At 37.0% G+C, this 21,251-nt stretch overlaps 1 protein-coding gene across 14 annotated transcripts; it reads right to left on the bottom strand.

The window, feature by feature from the left end:
- Positions 1-201: 201 nt before the first annotated feature.
- On the bottom strand, positions 202-21,007 carry LOC129730324 (uncharacterized). Of its 14 annotated transcripts, none has more exons than XM_055689586.1 (10): positions 20,718-20,945; positions 18,218-18,359; positions 3,365-3,561; positions 3,084-3,195; positions 2,919-3,027; positions 2,639-2,861; positions 2,187-2,578; positions 1,941-2,055; positions 1,662-1,874; positions 202-1,599 (listed from the first exon to the last, which is right to left on the bottom strand). In XM_055689586.1, exons 3-10 carry the CDS (start codon positions 3,476-3,478, stop codon positions 1,375-1,377), a joined length of 1,503 nt encoding a protein of 500 aa, XP_055545561.1. In that variant the 5' UTR covers positions 3,479-3,561; positions 18,218-18,359; positions 20,718-20,945; the 3' UTR covers positions 202-1,374. The 14 variants fall into 14 exon arrangements, with proteins under 14 accessions (XP_055545561.1, XP_055545563.1, XP_055545566.1 ...); XM_055689588.1 differs by lacking the exon at positions 20,718-20,945 and adding an exon at positions 20,568-20,686; XM_055689591.1 differs by lacking the exon at positions 18,218-18,359 and having other exon boundaries at positions 20,879-21,007.
- Positions 21,008-21,251: the final 244 nt, after the last annotated feature.

The following is a 21,251-nucleotide window of genomic DNA, read 5'->3' as shown; positions in this document are numbered from 1 at the left end:
CTAAGCCAAAATCAAAGCTAAAAATATATCTTGAGAATATTCCTTTTTCCTCAGTAGCAGTTTGCTCAGTTCTGCTATGCTGGTTGAATAAAATTTAAGCCAAAAATTCTTGATTAAGCGAACACAATGTCACTACTTTTTTTCTGCGGACGTAACCTGCAGAGACCAAAAAGGATAGTCATCGGGTGTAAAACAACATCATCAATGCCAACAAATGATAATTTATTAAAAAATTCTATGACACATATGTAACTACACAAGCTAGTCTGTATTGTGTTCAGGTGATAGTTTTAAAGCGGAAACAATATAACTTGCAACAATTGAATTACCTCTTTGGAGCATAACCGTTTCATAAAATCAGCGCTGTGAATACTTCCCATGCAATTATGTAACACATCTTTCCATCAATCAAAAGCCTTTACATACTTTGTCAAGATACCTTGCGCCATTAGAAGCACATGGTATTTGTTATCATCATCATCATAATCATAATCATAAGCTAACTGCTGACTTTAGATTGTTCCGCTTTTACCCGATTAGCCAAACCATGCGTATGAAATAAATTAAATAAGTTAATGTTATATAGTCTAGACCCCTGTTCGGGCCCATTGCCTTTCAATGCAGCTGGTGCATCGATTATAGCACGTTTTTTGCCATTGTTGCTTTTATTGAGTGCGTTTGTCTTGTGCGTTATATAAACTACGAAAGCGATGCAAAACGAGGATGTTAGTCAGTCAGTGTTGAGTACCGTTATCATGACAAATGTATATTTGATAGCGCACTTTAAACTCTACGCTAAAGAATAATAATAAATGACTAGTTTACTTTTTTTGATGATATACAGTGTATGCATTTTTAGTCTAGATTACTTCCATCAAAAAACTGAGCTTTTATCAAACTTGCAAATAATGCATATCGTTTCGTATCAAATTCTGAGAAATTACGACTTTATTTTATAACTACATATTTTCAAGGGTTCGAAAAATAAGTATAATTAATAATCAGAATAAATGCCGTTTAGCAACGACAAATAAACGTTATTAGCTACTGCCCTTGGAAGGTTAGTCAACATTTTTGTTTTGTTTTGATGGAATGTAGTCTGATCGTGTCGTTTTATGTAACAATGTATTCTTCGCTTCCAGAGGGTTTCGTTCGTTTTTATTTTGTTCGACAAAAAGTTCTCCATTCTCCAACATCTTTGCGGGGTTAGTGTAATAACGATTGTGGTAATCTCGAGACAAAAAGGTAACGACAGGAAACTTCGTGTGCTTTATCCAACCAGACTGGCAGACCATCAAATCATCCGGTGATTTAGGTTTAATAAACAGCTTAGTGACGTTTCTTGCTAGTTGACAGCGTTGGTTACCCTGAAGTTTACTTCGATGATGGGTAATAGTAAAGCACAGTGTTGCCCGGAAGTTGCCATCGGGATGCCTGTAGTTCAATCAACTGCAGCAGCGTGCGGCGTATTGCTGGAGCTGAGGCAGAAGAATTCAGGAATGCATCACGAACCGCGGCCAGTAGCGTTTCCAGCTGTTGTGGTAGATGCATTTCCAGATCTCTTCCAATGCATGTCAGAACGAAGAAAAGACATTCGATCTAAAGGGAAATAGGTAGGTGTACGCTAACGTAAAATAAATTTGAATTTTTCAATACATTACCTCGGAAAGCGATCGAACGGGCGGTTTGACACAATCCTCACAGCATTTGCCCAGCACGGTTAACAGCACCAACGGTGGGGGAACGCCATCGCATTCCGTGCGAAGCTGCAATTGACGACGTTTCAACTGGCAGAACATTTCCGTCAGGAAAGCCATGAAGGCCGTGAAGCGCGGCCGCGCTGGATTTTTAATGTTTATTACTGGCCCCAACACCTAAAATAAAGTGTAGATGAAGTTACTGCTATACGTGAACTTTTTCTGAAATACGTTTTACGATACCTTGTCACGCTCTTGATACCATTGACGGCAAGTGTTCAGCAGGGCTTCTAAAAATGTCTCTTTTGCTTCTTTTGCGATTATTGTGATGCATAACCGAGAGATGGGTAACGCAAATCTGCACAAGTAAAAACATTCAATAGACTAAAATTTATTGGAAATGTTGCGTGCAGTCAAAGTCTCGTGTTTTGTCTGACGTTACCCTAAGTTTGCTCATTCGATAGAGAACTACTGATCACAATAACTTACCTTCGCCCATCGACTGCTCGGTGCATCAACTGTGTTGCCAGCTCCATCAGGCAGCGGGCGTTCAGCTGATTGGGATCTTCCGCCGCTTTTTGGACTATGATCTGTATTTCCGGTGGAAACTGGCCAATATCGTTTGCCTCGGGACCAACAGCAAGTCCCAAACCAGCCAGGCCACGTGTCAGGGTATCGGCCGACGAAAGCGATTTGGAACGCTGCAGAGGTGTAATGTTCATCGCATTGTTAACCGAGCTATTGTTTTGATTGCTTTGAAGCATTGCTGGCTGAGAATTGTTGCTGCTGTTGTTGAGGACGACGTTTTGGGATTGGAAGCTATTGTTCGCGTGCGCGCTGTGGAGTATTGGTTCCGGGGCAAACTTTACTCGTGGTCCTGACTGTAAACAGTAAAAAATTATGTTGTGAGCAATTTCTACCAAATTAACTCAATTACTTACGTGCAAAATGTTACCGCTAGACGGTGAATTAACAAGCGGCATGTGGGAGGATTGCAACTGCACTCCGACGTGTTGCATTGGGTGGGATGACATCATTATTGGTCCACGGTGCGGACTGCCGATGTTACCCAGCTGCATCTGATGGGGCCGGGGATGTAGATTCAATTGCATACCAAGATTTGACTTCGATTGTTGCAGAGAATTACTGTAGATATTGATTGATCTAGAACGAGTGAACATTAGTAATTGTACGATCAACTATGAGGTTTATTTAACTCACCGGGAATTCTGCAGTGGTATGCGGTTGTCAGTCATGTTATTCATCTGGAACTCCTGAGCATGTACATTTAGTTTATTGTTGTGATTCGGAAGCCCATCCAGACGAACATCTACGGGGGTAAAGGTTACAATTTATATCAAGGTTACTGTCGGTATCTTGTGTTACTTGGCGGACGATAGATTTCCAGCGGTGGCTTACCACGCAACTGTTGCTGCTGTTGGGCGTGTTGCATTGCCTGGCTTTGGCTGAACGCTAGACTGCGTCGTTTGTTGGCGTTCTGTGAATGCAGGAAAGTAATTTTCAGTTAAAGATGCTTGAAACCCAAACTATTGTTTGTATGCAGAAAATACCTCCACCTTTACGGTTATAAGAGAAGCACCAGCAAATTTCAATAGAAAGAAATCGATTAGTATTGGAATTTTGAAGTTTAAAGCAAATATAATTACCATATCCATTACCTGTTGATTGGAAGTTCTTATGAAACTCCGTTCTCTTGAGATTCCTGGGGATATGTACATATCTTGCATTTTAATTGCTCTTTTATCGTTTTGTTCGGTCATTATTATCACACGTTAGAAAATCGTCTGCTACTTATACTGCCGTGAAACTTTGGTACATTTGTTTCTATCTATTGGTCGTTTTCCTGCAAAAATAATATGCCAATAGATAAGAACATTGATTGATCGAGTTAATTTACATCACAAAGCGCAGAAGTATCCTAGGTCTAGCTTCTTGTGTTTTCATTCAATCATTTATCTCTTTCTGTTTGCATGTTTAACTATAATCGTTATCGGCCAAAGCTTTTTTATAAAATTAAATAAATCTGTTAAATTATGACAACTTCTTAACTTTGTGTGACTTCGGTCCAACATTCTTATGAATTGAAAATTGGAGGCAACAAGATATTTCTTTTTAAAAATGTATAGCGATATATTTTGACAAAGAACTACGTTATTCTATACTATACAGGATTCTGTTTCCAATAATTGAGCATTTGCAGTGTGAATATTGGCTTTTAGCATCTTCTCGCACGGAGCTCGCAGTCAAAATTCCTCATAAACCGCAACAAGTTAAGAAAACCACAAGGGCATGAACAAGTGTTAGGTTGTTCAAAACACTCATAATTGACCAGTTGTAAAACTATGACATGAAACTCGGTCAAATCTTAATTACTTTTCGAATTATCTTCATACTCTTGGTTATTATGCATATATTGTTTTGACCGGTTTCGAGATTCTACTGGTACGTAATCAAGGATAAAAGTATGCAGTCCGCTTAGGTACCGCCTTGATTAGGCGAACATCGAACGTCAAAGTGAACGCTTGCGTTCGCTATTAAGAGAAAAAAGACGACGACTGAAGAGTAGTGTTCGACATCGGACCGGGTAGGGTCCGGTAAAAGTCCGGTCCGAAGTCCGATCGGACCGGAACCTTCAAATTTTTTTCCTTCCTTCCAATTTTTTTCCGGACCGGACCGGAACGAAGCCATCCGGACTTCGGAACGGACCGGGTATTGCTTTCCGGACCCCGGACATTTTCGGTGAAAAAAAAATTTTTTAATTTAGGTCATATAACGCAGCAAGTTTTTCATCCTTTTTGATTTACTTTGCTGTTTTTATTAAAAGTCAACCCATATTACCTTGCTCGCCTTTTAAACCTATAATATATGCTTCAATTGATTACATGGTTCTTATAGAATTAGAAAGACATTGATTGTTACATTTTTTTTTGCTATTTCAATTTTGCTCCTGCTATCACTTCGAAACTAGTGAACAACTGATAGACTCGCACAACTTGTTCTGAGTTTGTGTTTAATTCAAGGTGGTCAGCGAACCGGGAAAACCTCGAAAACCGGGAAACAGCCGGGAATTCGAAACTGAACCGGGGAAACCGGGAAATTCATCATGTCCATTTTTAACATTATTTTTCATTTACACATCCTTGGGATCTGTTGTATTAGTTCAACGCACTATACATTTTCTGCCATCTCACAAACACTGGAAGGCTCAAGGAATCATTTAGTTGGTCTCGGGGTAAGGTGTTGGAGTAACAAGCCAGTCGTCATACGTTAGAATCTCGGCTAAGAGAGACGACCGTTAGAGTCAATAGGATCCTAGCGCTAGCCCCGCAATTGTTCTGTACACTAAAAGTTGGCTGCGATTGTTTTTCTATAATTTGTCTCCCTTCTCATTCGCACTGATTAGGGCTTTAACAGTAAGTGGCGATCAAACATCAAAACAACCACCACTTTACAGGATCAACGTCTAATGTCATTTATGGCGGAGTTTGTTTCAAAGTTATGTACCGAATTCTTCACAATTGATGTAAAAATATTCTTTAAAAAGAAACAAGATTTTAATCTTGGATTACAAATCGCCAACAAAAACCTACAAAGCCCAGGGAAGGTAGAAAACTTCAAATTACTAAAAAATATTTTAATGGCCAGAGAAGTCAAGAATGATTCCAATAAAATTTTATATGTTAACTTGAAATAGGCAAAAACTAAACTATGATTAAAAATATTTTAAACCTGAAACAAGTAATGCCTCCACCAACCACGCTGGATCTGGGTTCGAATCCCAACGCCATAGGTGTCGATGGTTGTGTGGTGACGTTATCCACTCACAATCAACCAAAACTGATCTAGATTTAATCCACCGGAGATTCCCTGAGGCGAAAAATCTCTGGGTTCTTCTATCGCATGCGAAAGTAAAGCCGTTGGCACCGGTCCGTTAATCAACGGATCGTTAGTTAAGATTCTAGTTGAAGTCGCCTCCCCGGGTGTCGGTGATTGACATAATAATGGCAGAAATAGACTATCAGAAAATAAGCAAAAATAAAAAAATCGTAATTAACCCATTCCCGGCGTATGATGCCATATGGCATTACCTGACATTCAAACTTTGATTTGAGTTTAACAATTATACTTGAAAATTTACACGAGGAAATTATTCAGCATCGTTAGAGAATAGATTGATGCTTAATATGCAAACAGTTTATGTTTTTTTTTTTTTTTATGGGGGGATTTGTTAGTAGCTTAAGAATTTATGATAAATATTAGTAAATAATGAGTATGTGTGTCCAATCACAAATGGTGACTTCTCAACACTGTTAGAAATTTGTAATTTTAATTGTTAGGATTTGTTTGCTTTCGCAATTAGGACTTATCATTCGTAGGGATTTAAACCTACTTGTCAGAAAAGGGGAAGTAAACTTACAACTAACTTAATTGCTAACTTATTGGCTATGAAGAGAGCTTATCGTAGCAATTGAGGATTGCAACGATTTTTGTCGAAAATTGTTAATAATTTTATTTGACATAGCTTCTAATGGTTCAACACCAGTAAGTCTATGTAATTCGAGTGTACCAAACCAAGGAGGACGCTTCAAAATCATTTTCAGAATTTTATTCTGAATCCTTTGGAGCGTTTTCTTCCTTGTTGAACAGCAACTTGACCAGATTGGTACAGCATAAAGCATTGCTGGTCTAAAAATTTGTTTGTAAATCAAAAGTTTGTTCTTTAAACAAAGTTTAGAATTCCTGTTAATGAGAGGATATAAACATCTCGTATATTTGATGCACTTGGCTTGTATACTCTCAATGTGCTCTTTGAAAATAAGTTTTTTATCATAAATTAGTCCCAAGTCTTAACCTTGTCGGACCAACTTAAAATAACCCTATTCATCTTGACAACGTGATTATTGTTTGGCTTGAGGAAATTATCATTTGAGTTTTAGAAGCATTGGGAGAGATTTTCCACTTTTGCAAGTAGGAAGAAAAAATATCTAAACTTTTCTGCAATCGACTGCATATGACACGAAGACTTTTTCCTTTTACGGAAATGCTTGTGTCATCGCAGAAAAATGACTTTGTGCATCCTGGAGGCAAATCAGGAAGATCTGAAGTGAATATGTTGTACAGGACTGGACCCAAGACTGAACCTTGAGGTACACCTGCTCTGACAGGAAATCTATCAGATTTTGAATTCTGATAGACAACCTGCAGAGTTCGATCAGTAAGATAATTTTTTAAAATTTTGATTAGGAAAATTGGAAAATTAAAAGTTTGCAATTTCGCAATCAAACCTTTATGCCAAACACTGTCGAATGCTTTTTCTAAGTCTAAAAGAGCAGCTCCAGTGGAATAACCTTCAGATTTGTTAGCTCGTATCATATTAGTAACTCTGAGCAATTGATGAGTTGTGGAATGCCCATGGCGAAATCCAAACTGTTCATTTGCAAAAATTGAATTTTCGTTGATGTGTGACATCATTCTGTTAAGAATAATTCTCTCAAACAGTTTACTTATTGAAGAAAGCGAACTGATTGGTCGATAACTTGAAACTTCAGCTGGGTTCTTATCCGGTTTTAAAATGGGAGTAATTTTTGCATTTTTCCATAATTTGGGAAAATATGCAATTTTGAAGCAGCAATTGAAAATTTTCACTAAAAATTCCATTGTGCTCTCAGGGAGATGTTTGATTAGTATATTAAAGATTCCATCGTCACCAGGTGCTTTCATATTTTTGAAATTTTTGATAATTGATTTAATCTCATTCAAGTTAGTTTCAATTATTTCTGCAGGTAAAAAATTCTGGGAAGAAATTAAATCAAATTGACGTGTGACTTCATTTTCAATTGGACTCACAAAATTCAAATTTGAGTTATGAACACTCTCAAACTGCTGAGCAAGTCTTTGAGCCTTTTGTTCATTGGATACAAGAAAACGTTCACCATCTTTTAAAACTGGAATAGGCTTTGAAGGTTTCTTAAGAATCTTCGACAGCTTCCAAAATGGTTTTGAATATGGTTTCAATTTTTCAACTTTAGTCTCAAAATTTTGATTTCTCAGAAGAGTAAATCTATGTTTAATCTCTTTCTGTAAATCTTTATAAATAGTTTTAAAAACAGGGTCACGAGAACGTTGATATTGACGTCTGCGGACATTTTTCAAACGAATTAGAAGTTGAAGATTTTCGTCAATTATTGATGAATCAAATTTCACTTGAGCCTTTGGAACAGAATAATTCCTGGCATCAACAATTGCACATTTTAATGCTTCCAAAGCGGAATCAATATTCACTTCGTTTTGCAAATCAAGCTCATTATTGAAATTTCTCTCAATATGAGTTTTGTATCTTTCCCAATTAGCCTTTTTATAATTAAAAACAGAGCTCATAGGGTTTAAAACTGATTCATGTGATAAAGAAAAAGTTATTGGAAGATGGTCAGAATCAAAGTCAGCATGTGTGATCAAATCACTACATACATGACTTTGATCTGTTAGCACCAAATCAATTGTTGAAGGGTTTCTTACAGAAGAAAAGCATGTAGGACTATTCGGAGACAAAATAGAATAGTATCCTGAAGAACAATCATTGAATAAAATTTTGTCATTGGAATTACTTTGAGAATTATTCCATGAACGATGTTTAGCGTTAAAATCACCGATTATGAAAAATTTCGAACGATTTCTGGTGAGTTTTTGTAAATCACCTTTAAAATAATTTTTGAGCTCGCGTGTGCATTGAAATGGTAAATATGCTGCGGCAATAAATAAAATCCCAAGTTCAGTTTGAACTTCAATTCTCAAAGTTTCAATAACTTTCGTCTCAAGATGGGGAAGAGCACGATGTTTGATTCGGCGATAAATAACAATTGCAACTCCACCGCCGGAACCCTGAATCCTATCATATCTATGAACCACGTAATTGGGATCATATTTTAATTTTATGTTAGGTTTCAAAAATGTTTCAGTAATAATTGCAATATGCACATTATTTACTGTTAAAAAATTAAAAAGCTCATTCTCATTGGCCTTCAATGAGCGAGCATTCCAATTCAATATTTTAATTGTTTTATTTAAAATCATTGCTAAATTTTAAATTAGAAACAATTTTAATAGTAAAATTTGTGCCTATTTGAATGGCTTCAAACATTGATTTTGCCTGCAACATGGCGTTCATAAGATCGAACATTGCCTGTTGCAAAAAAGAAAGTTTACCTGCCGTAATAGGCCCCAGGCAGTTGACATTAGAAAAAATATTTTCGGCAGCAATATTGGCTGGAGTAATAGGTGTACAATTATTTTCTAGCGTGTTTTGCTTACCCATATTAACGGTCATTTTCGAGCTACCAACACTAGGCGGTATAATGTTCGAACTACCTGTAACCTGTGCATAAGTTAAACGGGTATGCAAAGGAGTAGGTAAACTATGCGTCACTGGTACGCTTGGAGAATTTTGTTTTGAAGTTGGTTTTAATTGAGAAATTGAATTTTGTTTACCTTGCCTTGCCTTAACAATTGCCAAATGGACTGGGCATTGATAAAAATTTGACATATGGTTGCCGTTACAATTCGCACAGCGAAAATTTTTATTCTCTTTCACAGGACATGTGTCCTTTTTGTGAGAAGAGTCTCCACAATTAAGACATTTTTGGTCCATGTTACAGAATTTGGAACCATGGCCATAACGTTGGCAAGTACGGCATTGGGTGATATGCTTTTCACCTCCGCCATACTTCCTATAAATTTCCCACTTTACACGCACATTATACAAAGCATGTGCTTTTTCAAAAAATTTTAAGTTGTTAACCTCATTGCGGTTAAAATGAATTAAATAATTAACAAGGGAAATTCCAGTTCTCTGACTGTTTTCGCCTCGTGATTTTTGTTTCATTAGAATTACTTGGGTAGGGGCTATGCCAAGTAATTCTGTTAAAGTAAGTTTGATCTCATCAACGGTTTGATCGTTGGTGAGACCTTTCAAGACAACCTTGAACGGCTTGGCGTTCTTGGTGTCATATGTAAAAAATTTGTACATCTTGTCAGTTAAATACTGAACAAGACGATCACGACCCTTTACTGAGTCGGCTAATAAGCGACATTCACCTCTACGGCCAATTTGATAGGTAACTTTAACGTCAGAAACAAACGTTGAAAGTTCCTTTTTGAATATATTAAATTCAGAAGAAATAGTTACCACAATAGGTGGAACTTTCTCCTTTTTTAAAGATTTTATATTTTGTATAGTTTCATTATTGGTAACTTCCATTTCACCAGCTTCATGCTCAAGCAAAATATCAAAAGGATTGTCACTACAGACACTCGAAGTGTCAGAAAGAGATGCCTCTCTTTTCCTCCCCGCAGCGATGCGAGGTTTCTTTTTCCGTCCAGCCATTTCAGGTGATACGAAAAAAGTTAAAACAAATGTTAAATTCAAAAGTAGGTAGTCTTGAGAAAGACTGATGGGAAATAACTTTCAGGTAGTCTTTAAAAGACACACTGACAAAACACAAACTTTGAAGCTATAGGCAGTCAAAGACCAGTCCACAAGCAACCGAAAAAACGTCTGATCTGTAGGACAGTTCAAGACGCACTGGAAAACAGTTTATGTTAATTATGCATATAGTTGATTAGTAATAAGAGTTTAAAGTTCATTGTTTGAAGTAAAAACTGATTTTTTTCCACCGGTGATCGGTTGAGCTTAAATCCGCATGAGAAAATGTCTTGAGGCCAGAAATTTAAGAAATTGATTTTAAAGAATTTGCGTTTCAAAAACCAGATGCAACGAAAATAATTTAAAATTCAGTTCAAAATTTATTAAATAGTATTCTAGAGGCTTAAAATGCAGAGCCTGTCTTTGTTTTTTTCTCAAATTGCTTGCATACTCCTCTTAAATCAGAAAGACATATTTTTCAAATAAAAAAAGGCAAAACTATAAGGGCCATTGCGGAAATTATTCCCCTAAAGAAACCTGGAACAATACCACGTTAGGATAACAATGGTATCAAATTAGTCCTTTCTATATTGTCAAGACAATAACTGAGCCTCAAGAGATCCTTAAGAAAACGGAAATTTCATAATTCAGTTCATAATTCAAATAAATGTTCATAATTCAGCTCACAATTGCCATGAAACGTTTACAGAGACTAGAAAAAGATAAAAGATATGTTCAAAAGTTTCTCGATAAAAGTCAGCAATCAGATTTCAATTCAAAGCCAGAAATGCACCATAAATATGAAAAGAATTCAATGATATTACAAAAGTAACAAATTCAATTTTTTAAAATAGATTTTTGTTGAAAATTCTGAAATCTAGAACGCGAAATCAGAAAACACAAATCAGTCTTCTTATTTAGCTCAAAAAGGCAAAAATTGTTTCTAAGAAGCAATAAAATAAAATTGATTTAAATTTAGAATTTCAAATTGATTTTTGTTGAAGATTCTGAAATTTAGAACGCGGATTCATGCAAAAATTTATTCTTTATATTTATATTTATTCGTAAACAAATTTAAAATTGCCAGAAACGGCTATCATTGCAGATTCAGGCAAGGCGAAAACTATCTCGATTCGGGGTCAAAAAAATAACTAGAGTGTTTCCTCTCATCAACTAAAAATGACTATATGAACAAGTTATCAGGAAACAAGAAAAAAATAATAAAAAAAATTTAAAGTCAATTTAATTTAAAATTAGGTTTTGAAAGAGAAAATGAACTCAGATGTGGGAATTGAGCTAAAAAAAATTGCTAAATTATAGACTGACGAGAAATCAGAAGAAGAAACTCTAGAAAAGATTCCAAATTGAATTAAAAAAAATCCACAATCATATTTGAAATTCAATATGGAATTAGTGAAAAATTAATTTTTTTATGTTATTTTTAAATAAGCACTTTGAATAAGGCCAGAATTCGTAACAAAGCTTAAAAACAATTAATGAAATTTCACAAGGCTTGAAATGATAGAAAAAGATTTCAAAGATTTGTCGTTTCCGAAGCTCAACAGCAGCCAAAACAACTTTGAATCAAATTCCAAATTTGTAAAAATATATATTAAAGGTTTGAAAAAGCAGAAACCAGTTCCACAAAACGCAGAAACTCTCAACCAGAGAGTGCAGAAAGTTACAAATATTGCTTTAGTTAAACGGTTTAATTAAACCAGTAATTATTTACGTAAGTCTAAAATGACAGAAAATTGTTCCAAAAAACGGTTCAAAAAAATTAAAAATTTATGTGAAAATATTCTGAAACATGAAGCACAAATTGATTCTAAATTATATCCTGATTTTAGCTGAGTAAAATAATGAAAATCTCAGCCATGAAAAGTCGAAAAATCAACAGCAAATACATGTTGGCCGACCCTTAACCCTTTTTCAAGTTTTGAAATGAAATAATGATGTTAAAAACAAGATTCTCTCACAAAATTATTTTGTCAATAAATAAACGTGTTTGAACTTATATATTAATGCGTTTTAAAACCGGGAAAAGGATCAATTTATAACCGGGAAAAAAATCGGGAATTTGAAATTGGAAATCTCCTGGCCACCCTGTTAATTGAATGCCATCGGCTAAATTGGTGGAAAGTGAGTTACAATATACATAATTTTTGTTTCATTTGTGGTGTTGTTTATTTTCTTTTCATCATTCAGGACAATTCTTAAAGATTTCCGAACCTGTCGTTAATGGCAAGAGACGTCCTGTGTGTTTCTGTATCGAGTGTTCCACTCGCAAACAAATTTTCTTCGGGACGGGTCCTCGTCACATCACGCATGAACAGACTAAGTAGGAAAAGAATCCGGCAGCTACTTTTGCTAAAATATTGGCTTAAATAAATGTTCCAAAACTAGGAAAATTGTAGAACCAGCCATTTTTGTTACTACACTCCAAATTTTTCAATTAGAAAAAAAAAATAAAATAAAATTTCAGTCACACTGGATATGATTCGGGAGTGCCTCAAAGCGCTCAAAGTTGTTGTTCCGGTATTTGTGCTGATTCGTCCGAGCGTCCGTTATTCGAAAAAACAATGTTTGTTAGACCACGAGTTGGTCTTTCCGAAATTCAATTTATTGTTCAGTATGACTGAACACGATACACGAAAAGTGAGATTTGATAATTGCAAAATGTATGTATTTTATCTTAGAACGTTTAATTGCGACTAACTCTCTATTGATCTCGTTAAAGAGACTGTTAAGGAGAGCGATAACGAGGAATGTTTTCTGTTCAGTCTAGCTTAGACTAATCGTTTTTTTTAGAATGATTTTGAAATTAACATAGGGTAATGCGTTTAAATTTTGTACGTGTATAAACTTAAAGCTACTGCCGTTTTTACTTCCGACCCTATTCATGAACATTCACAGCAATTCATGAGCTGCAATTATAGCTTGTTAAGCTGCAAAAATGGGGCATAAGAATATAATCAATATATCATAGCAGATACTTGAAGCTTCCACTTCTAAAACTTGGAGGGATTTTATAGGTTTTAGCTAACATTACACAGCACGAAAAAGTTAGCGTTTTTGGAAAATGAAGCATCAAAAGGAGGTCAATTGAGACAAGCTCACCGACTGGTCCGCAAAGGAGAATGTTGAGCTCACAAAGAAAAAGTCACGGTGCACAGTGGGGCCGTTTTGAAAACAGACGGTCAAAAGTCTTTTCTCACATTTCCTCACATTTTAGGGGTTTGTTGTCTTCGAAAGAGTTGTTCAGAATACTGATTAGAATTATCTGAAATTTTCATTGAATTGCTTATTAAGTTAGTATAACATTTAGAAAAATTAACTTTTTTGTTTTACGAGATATTCAATTTATGTCTTCGGCAAAGTTGTAGATCTATCAATTTCATAAAACTTTGCCGAAGACATGAAATTCCTAGGTCTTATATCTGAACCAGTATTACTGTTTTTTTCAAAAGACTACCTTAAAACTAGTTTTTTTCACTTAAATTATACCTTAACTACTTCTGATCAGCTCAAAATGTTCTAGAAAGTTTTGGATAATTACAAAATATAAACTTTCCAAAAAAAAAAGAAGTTAATTTTGTTGAATCAACTCCGAGATAAAGCGATTTTAAGATAAAATTATGTCAATTTTTAAAATCAAATTATTCAAAATTGTGAATGTTTGTGAAGTATTACTCAACGTCATTTGTTTTAGCATATTTTGAGGTACAAGTACACATATTTTTCAGAATCGGGACTTTTTGGGAACTTTGCATTTTCATCCTTTTTGAATCAAGGCCAACAGCACCCTAAGCCGATTTATAGATTCAAACGCAGATTGGCTGAAGGGAACCGTGTTTTCAAATCTAGCACAAGTGAAAGCTAAAGGACGACCTAAAAGGTTGCTTACTGAGCTTAACAAGTAGAATATAAGACGCAGAGTTAAAGACTTGAGAAGCTTAGGAACAAGAGAGGAGCTGGCTTGCACAACGGAAATGAAAGCACGCAAAACTATTGAACGAAGCTTTGCTACAACCCCTACGCGTGCCAAGAAAATTCGGCAGGCGTGGAAATTACATAATGATGCCCAAGTACACCGATCATTAACTGAAGATGAAGCACTGGCTTTATTCATTGACGGGGACTTTTCCAGAGACCAATGGACGCTTCTTCGTAAATCATCAAAGCAGTGCAAAGTTCCGCAGATATATTCATCTTATAAAAGGTTTATTGCTTATTTATTTCACGAAAAAATATCTTTTCGAGGCCGTGAATTTGACTCTATGAAACCATGAATATGAATCGAGAAGTACAAAAGTACACCATCAATAAATTTCTTGATATCATGACTCAGGAACCTACCCGATTGTTTTGATGCTGTGTAACTTTGCTTTCATGATTTTCATGAATTCCAAAAATCCTGGTTTCATTACTCAAATCATGACGATAGGAGTAGATTTTTTACCGTGTTCACAATTTTGTTTTTATTTTTTCTTATTTATTATGATCCATTGAGGTTGGTAAAAGCGCGTGAAAAATGTCTCTCAGATCATATCACGGTGTCTGAAGTATCGGAAGAAACTTCACTTCAATCGATATTGGATCATTCCGCCAAACGTATATTATCGCTTGATATGCCACAGGATAATGTAGAGCTAGAACTTGTGACAAAATGGGGATTCGACGGAGCCTCTGACCAAATGCGAAGTTCCCGATAAGTCCCGATTCTGAAAAATTTGTGTATTTGTACCTCAAAACATGCTAAAACAAATGACGTTGAGTAATGCTGCACAAACATTCACAATTTTGAATACTTTGATTTTAAAAATTGACATAATTTTACCTTGAAATCGCTTTATCTCGAAATTGGTTTAACAATATCAACTTTTTTTTTTCGAAGTTTGTATTTTGTTATCATCTAAAACTTTCTTGAACATCTCAAGTTGATCAGAAGTAGTTAAGATATAATTTAAGTGGAAAAACTAGTTCCTTTTGAGAAAAACTATTATATCGGTTCAGATATAAGACCTAGGAATTTCATGTCTTCGGCAAAGTTTCATGAAATTGATAGCTCTACAACTTTATCGAAGACAGAAATTGTATAATGTAAGTGTAAGAAGACAGAAATTGTATAATGTAAGTGCTTAATCGAATGAAAATGTCAGATAATTCTAATCAGTATTCTGAACAACTCTTCCGAAGACATCAAACCCCTCAAATGTGAGGAAATGTGAGAAAAGACTTTTGACCGTCTTTTTTCAAAACGGCCCCACTGTGCTGTGGCTGTAGAGGCAATTCGCCTCCGAATAGATCCCTCCGAGACCCAGGTTGCCACCGTAAGCTGAAGGTTGTTTGGGCATTCTCCAGCAGCCCGATGTTTGCTTCAGGTGCTTCGAGCGGAGACATAAGTGGTTCTGTAAAGTACCCGACAGGTACAGCTTATGTCGACGCTGAGGAGGTGCAGGCCATTGAGTATGGGCAAGTCACGGGAAGCCCCAAGTGCCCGGCTAGCAAGCTGGCTACTAAACCACAGGCGTGAGGGTGGCGCAATTAAACCTGAACCACTGCTACGCGGCTCAGAAACTGTTATACCAAGCAGTCACTGAGTCGTGTTGAATATTGCCATCGTATCGGACCCCTACTGCATCCCTACCGGAGACGGTAACTAGGTAGCGGATAAGTCCGGGATGGCAGCCATATGGACGACAGGCGGGTTCCCGGTTCAGGAGATTGTGTCGACCTCGAATGAGGGCTACATGGTTGCCAAAGTGGATGAGGTATTCTACTGCAGTTGCTATGCTCTGCCGCGTTGGTCTACAGAAAGGTTCGCTTAGATGGTCGATCGGGTGAACGTCCGGGCCTAAAGTCGTTGGTGGTGGCAGGCGACTTCAACGCTTGGGCTATTGAGTGGGAAAGTCGCTGTGTTAACCAGAGCTTGAAAGCTTTGGTGGAGCTCAACTTAGATCTTGCAAATGTCGGTGCTAAAAGTACCTACGACGCGATCATCGACGTGACGTTCGGCAGCTCCGAACTGATCAGGAACTGGAGGGTAGACAACGGCCACACTAATAGCGATCACCAGTCGGTCAGCTATAGCGTGGACACGAGGCGGCTAGCGACGAGTAGGGCCTATACTACAACCACTCGGGGCTGGAAGACATCGCACTATGTTGCCGGTGTATTTGTTGAAGTAATTAGGTAGGATTTCGAAGGGGGAAGGCCCCCCTGAGTGCGGACCAACTTCGCAACTCCGAACTCCGCAGAGCGTGCCTTCGCGCGTAGCGAAATATGCAAAGCGCGCACCGATGCGCAAAGATCGGAGCACCAGGCAGCATTCAAATCCGCTAAGGTAACGCTTAAGAGCGCGATATAGACTTAGCCTGTTTCGAAAGACTTTGCGAAAATGCCAATACGAACCCATGGGGTGACGCCTATAGGGTCGTTACGGCCAAGCCCAAAGTTTCGTCAGTCCCGGCAGAGCAATCACCAGTAATTTTTAAGCGAATCATTCGTGAATACCACCCAATATGGGTATTTTCGGTATCGAATTGATGCTGAGACCGAAAGTCAGCTCCAGACGCTATTTTTAAATTCAAGATGGCGACTTCCGGTTTCTAGAAAAACAACCAAAAATGGTCGTATACCTGTATTTCAAAACGAGTACTTGGAATTTAAAACGGCGTCTGGGCCATTTTCCGATCTTTGGACATCATCCCGATTGCGAAAACACCTATATTGGATGGTATTAGACCTTGTTTTTTCTTTGATTGTATGGCCACTAGAGGTCCCAGGGCAATCTATTTTGAATACTTAAAACATGTTGAAGGCATATCACCAAAACCATCAAAATGGTCTGTGGTAGTAATTTTATGAGCTTTGAACGAATAATTGTAAGATTCTGTTAAAAAAAATAAAACCATAAAATTTCTCAGTTTCAGAACAAAGTCGCAGAAACCGGATTTACGGGAATAAGAAAAATACATTTGAAGAATCAATTTGTTTTACCATTCTTTGTATCACTAGTTGTTCTCAGGTAATTTCTGTACAAAAATATCTTTTTTAAATACATAGGTATTTCCTCACGGTTACAGAAACTTAATGCGTACTTTTGCCCCGCGGTTTATGCGTACTTTCATCCCACAATAACTTTTGCAGCTGGTTGGATTTTCATGACTCAAGCGGGTATTACACGAAGCAAATATTTGCTATTTTTGGTACGGATTTAATTTTGCGCAAATAAAATTCGTACCAAAAATAGCAAATGTTTGCTTCGTCTAATACCTGCTTAACACCAAAATATTTTCGGCAAAACAAATTCACCCTAGAAACCACAATTATACATGAATTTTCTGGTTCTTTCGTTTTTGAGTTTCTGTAGTTCCCGAATAGGTGACTCGTAGTTACCCTAAGAAAATTAGATCACAACAGCTCAAAACACAATTTTCCTCATAACTTCGCACCATCTACACGGAATGTTATGTGTTTACAAGTGTGATTAACTGACGATATAATGCTGCAAATTCATACAATGTTGCCAGTTTATATTGCTCGTATATTTCGAATAGACCAATGCGTATTTTGTCCCGTGCGTACTTTTGCCCCTCACTACTCTACACTTGTGCACGGCCCCAACAGCATTCTTATTGTTTGTTGGTCTAAGCCGGTATCAAATATAAATAAGCTAATTATGCATCTCCAGTTAGCCGGCTGAACAGGAAAAAAACCGAAAACAGCCAAATAAAGATGGGTATAAATCAAATATATGGTCGGCGTGCGACCAGACCGAGCCAAGCGCCATTTTCTCAAAAATTGAGTTTTTAACACCAGTGGCTGGAAAAATTGATAATCTATCTTTCATGAAAAAAAAGAATGATTTGAACAGTTTATAATGGTATTATAACATAATTTCTCTACAGCAGCTTTCAGGAAACATACGGGGTGGTTAAACTTTGATCGCCGATTACTCAAAACAATATTTTTGGCGCTTGGTTCGGTCTGGTCGCACGCCGACCATATGATCGCATCACTTATCAAGGTAAAATTTGATCCTACGTACATTTATCTACTAACAAAAATGTCCTACCTGTGATCTTTGTGCAGATGTAAAGGTTAACACGGTCTACAAACAGCAATAGTCACGCTAACAATCTCTTTCCTCATACTGTCTGATTTCAAGGACTTGGCCACCGTTATTGATCTTTCAAGTCATATTGAGTCACTAAAACCTGTACAATGAGAATGGTCGGTCATATCTGCGTCATTTTACTGATTCTGATCAATCATGGATTAGCAACCATTGATATGTGCAATCAGTCACGCTAAGCTGAGGTAGATTGGGTGCCTAGCCATCCTGTCCTTAATCCACTGGACTATTTTCTGTGCGGGGTCGTTGAATGGGATATCAGTAGAGCTCCTCACTCAACAATCGCTTTACTGAGGTTCAAAATCTCGCAGGTGATTACCTTAGGTGTCGTACACAAATTACGTAACGCATAAGGGGGGGGGGGGGGGGTTTGAGTCAGCGTTACTTATTGTTACATAGGGGGAGGGGGGGGCAGTTCAGACAGTTAAGTAACGGAAATGTTTGCTCAGATTTAAAAATTTGAAGGGGGGTCAGGTTGTTCAGCGTTACGTAATTTTAGAGCGGGGAGTCATGTGGAGCGTTACTTATTGTTATATAGGGGGGGGGGGGGGGGAATCTGAAATCTTTTTATTAGACCTTGACATTTTTGAAAATCTTTTAGCAGTTTTTAGAAGCGAATAACTGCAGTCGTCAAGAAAACAGACAACTTTTTTGAATACAATCATTGATTGATAAAACAATTGTTTGAAAGAAAACGATTTAACAAAGGTTCATTAAACAATTGCTTTTTGAAAATAATTTCAGTAGGATGAATATTTACTCCAGAAATATCTCACACACCCTGTATTGTAAGGTACAAACTTGGGTTTGTTTACATTTGTCACTAGAGACCTGTTGACATATTGCTTGTGCTACTGCTCAACTTTTGATGCCATTTTAGATGCAGATTTCAGGTGTAATAAGCAAATCTCGGATTTAATTTCAAGTTATTTAGAAAAGTCTCACATCTAAAATTGAAAAGTCCTACCTGACGAAAAAAGTAAGGCATATCGGCAAAATTGGTAGATAGTTGAAACAAAAAAAAGGACATTTTTCAGTATTTTGAGCTAAAATTGCTTCATTCGTTAGATTAATCGATAGAAAGTTATTGTGTTCACCTCTTTTCGCAAAATACGTTTTTGGGATAATAAACTTTAAATTCCATCGTGCATTAGATTTTTATGGTGTATGTGTACGCGCTGTAAATTTCTGCAACTCCGGTTATAGTCCAACACGAAATCTCAAGAAAATATTCTCAATATCACAAGTCATTAAAATTTTAAGATAATTTATGTTTGTTGAACAACTATCAATGTTTTGAAATTTTGTGGGTCGGCCTTGTTTATGTTGACTTTTGCCGAAAAAGTGTGAATTTTCATTCAAACACTTGTCGACTTTCAGTCAGGCACGTTTGAGAACGTTTACGTCTGCATACAATGAAGGTTTAAAGCAGTAGTCACTGTATGTTTTCACATTCTAATTTAAACACTTATGTCATTGGACCAATGTAGAGAAACACTCACTAAGGCGGTGATGATTCAATTTCGAAATGAATTGACGTAACTTTTTCCACTTTTCCTGAAATTATAGCTTTTCCTTGTTGGGTAAAAATCACGTATAGACAAAAACGCCATCGATGGAAACAGTCCTCTTTGTTGCAATGTCAGTACGAAAAACTAATTGTTCCATTCTTTGTGGTTTCAAAAATTGGAATGACGCCCCGGTAATCATCACATCAGTATGCAATTTGATCTCACTTCACATAATTCTCGCTTCGCTCGATTGCGTTGGCTCAGAATAATACTTTGCCAAGTGCAATCTAGTATACGGCTCTGCTCCTCTGTGAATTACTCGTGCCGGTGAGTCATGCAGTGTAGCTACTATTCTTTTTCAATCACCTTCCTCGCAGGTTTTCTTCGCGATCAGAATCGATCACAATAATATGAAATTCGCCTCACGTCGCACAGATGTTTAAATCAGGAATACCACCGTTCTTGGCTCCGCACTGCTAGTGCCGCGTGTAAACACAAATTTAATATTAGAGCTAACGCACACCACGAGCTTAACTACTTTTTTTTACACACCAAAGATACTGGCGAAAATTTCTGGCATAACACTGCTTCCGCTGAGCGGAAAACTCAAAAACATGACTTTTATTACCACGGCCGGCTTTTACCATGTTTCCGCTTTTTTGCATGAGTGATTGTGAACTTGGAGCAATTTAGATAAATTTGCGATGTCGCTACTGAGAGCTAGAGATTGTTGGGGGTTTAGCCAAAGCACGATCGCATTCACGCGAAATTTAACTTACAAACACACGGCAGGCAGTGCAACTACCCACATGCCATACTTCCTTAAAAATCGACTCATAGCTTTGGTTACAAATTTTCTTCATAATCACAAACTTTAAATTGCGCTACGTGTATGTATTATCACTTCTCATTGACCATTAGGGTGTTACCTGCTCTGAGTTAGAAGATTTTTTTTCAATATTTGTCTTAAAATTTGAGACACTTTCGCACTTTCTTTTAATTTATTTTCGCCACTGTGTTAATGAAACAAACAAAAACTAACTCTTACAGTTAGAATATTATGTAAATTTTTCGTGCGTTTCTTGCTTACAATACACAGCAGTGTCGTGTCGGAGTGGAGTCGAGATACTGGCGATCGTTTTTCTCGCTGAATGACGATTTGTCTCTCGTTTATTTAAAGAATGTTCGAATTTGCTTAAAATACCAGAGATGTCCGATCAAGAGGGGGGCACACACAGTGTAAAATTCTACAGCGAATAGACTATCACTCATAACTTCGCACCATCTACACGGAATGTTATGTGTTTACAAGTGTGATTAACAGACGATATAATGCTGCAAATTCATACAATGTTGCCAGTTTATATTGCTCGTATATTTCGAATAGACCAATGCGTATTTTGTCCCGTGCGTACTTTTGCCCCTCACTACTCTACACTTGTGCACGGCCCCAACAGCATTCT

The sequence above is a fragment of the Wyeomyia smithii genome, chromosome 3 (assembly GCF_029784165.1).
Source record: "Wyeomyia smithii strain HCP4-BCI-WySm-NY-G18 chromosome 3, ASM2978416v1, whole genome shotgun sequence".
Lineage (NCBI taxonomy): Eukaryota > Metazoa > Arthropoda > Insecta > Diptera > Culicidae > Wyeomyia > Wyeomyia smithii.
Note: the sequence above shows the minus strand (reverse complement) of the source record. Positions and strands in the feature narration are given on the sequence as shown.

Excerpts from the sequence above, each read along its gene's own strand:
- LOC129730324 (XM_055689591.1), bottom strand. The coding sequence starts at position 3,478 with ATGACCGAACAAAACGATAAAAGAGCAATTAAAATGCAAGATATGTAC. Across the intron at positions 3,196-3,364 it reads ATCAACAGGTAATGGATATG|AACGCCAACAAACGACGCAG; the intron begins GTAATTATATTT and ends CTGCATTCACAG. Across the intron at positions 1,600-1,661 it reads CCGTTCGATCGCTTTCCGAG|ATCGAATGTCTTTTCTTCGT; the intron begins GTAATGTATTGA and ends ATTTCCCTTTAG.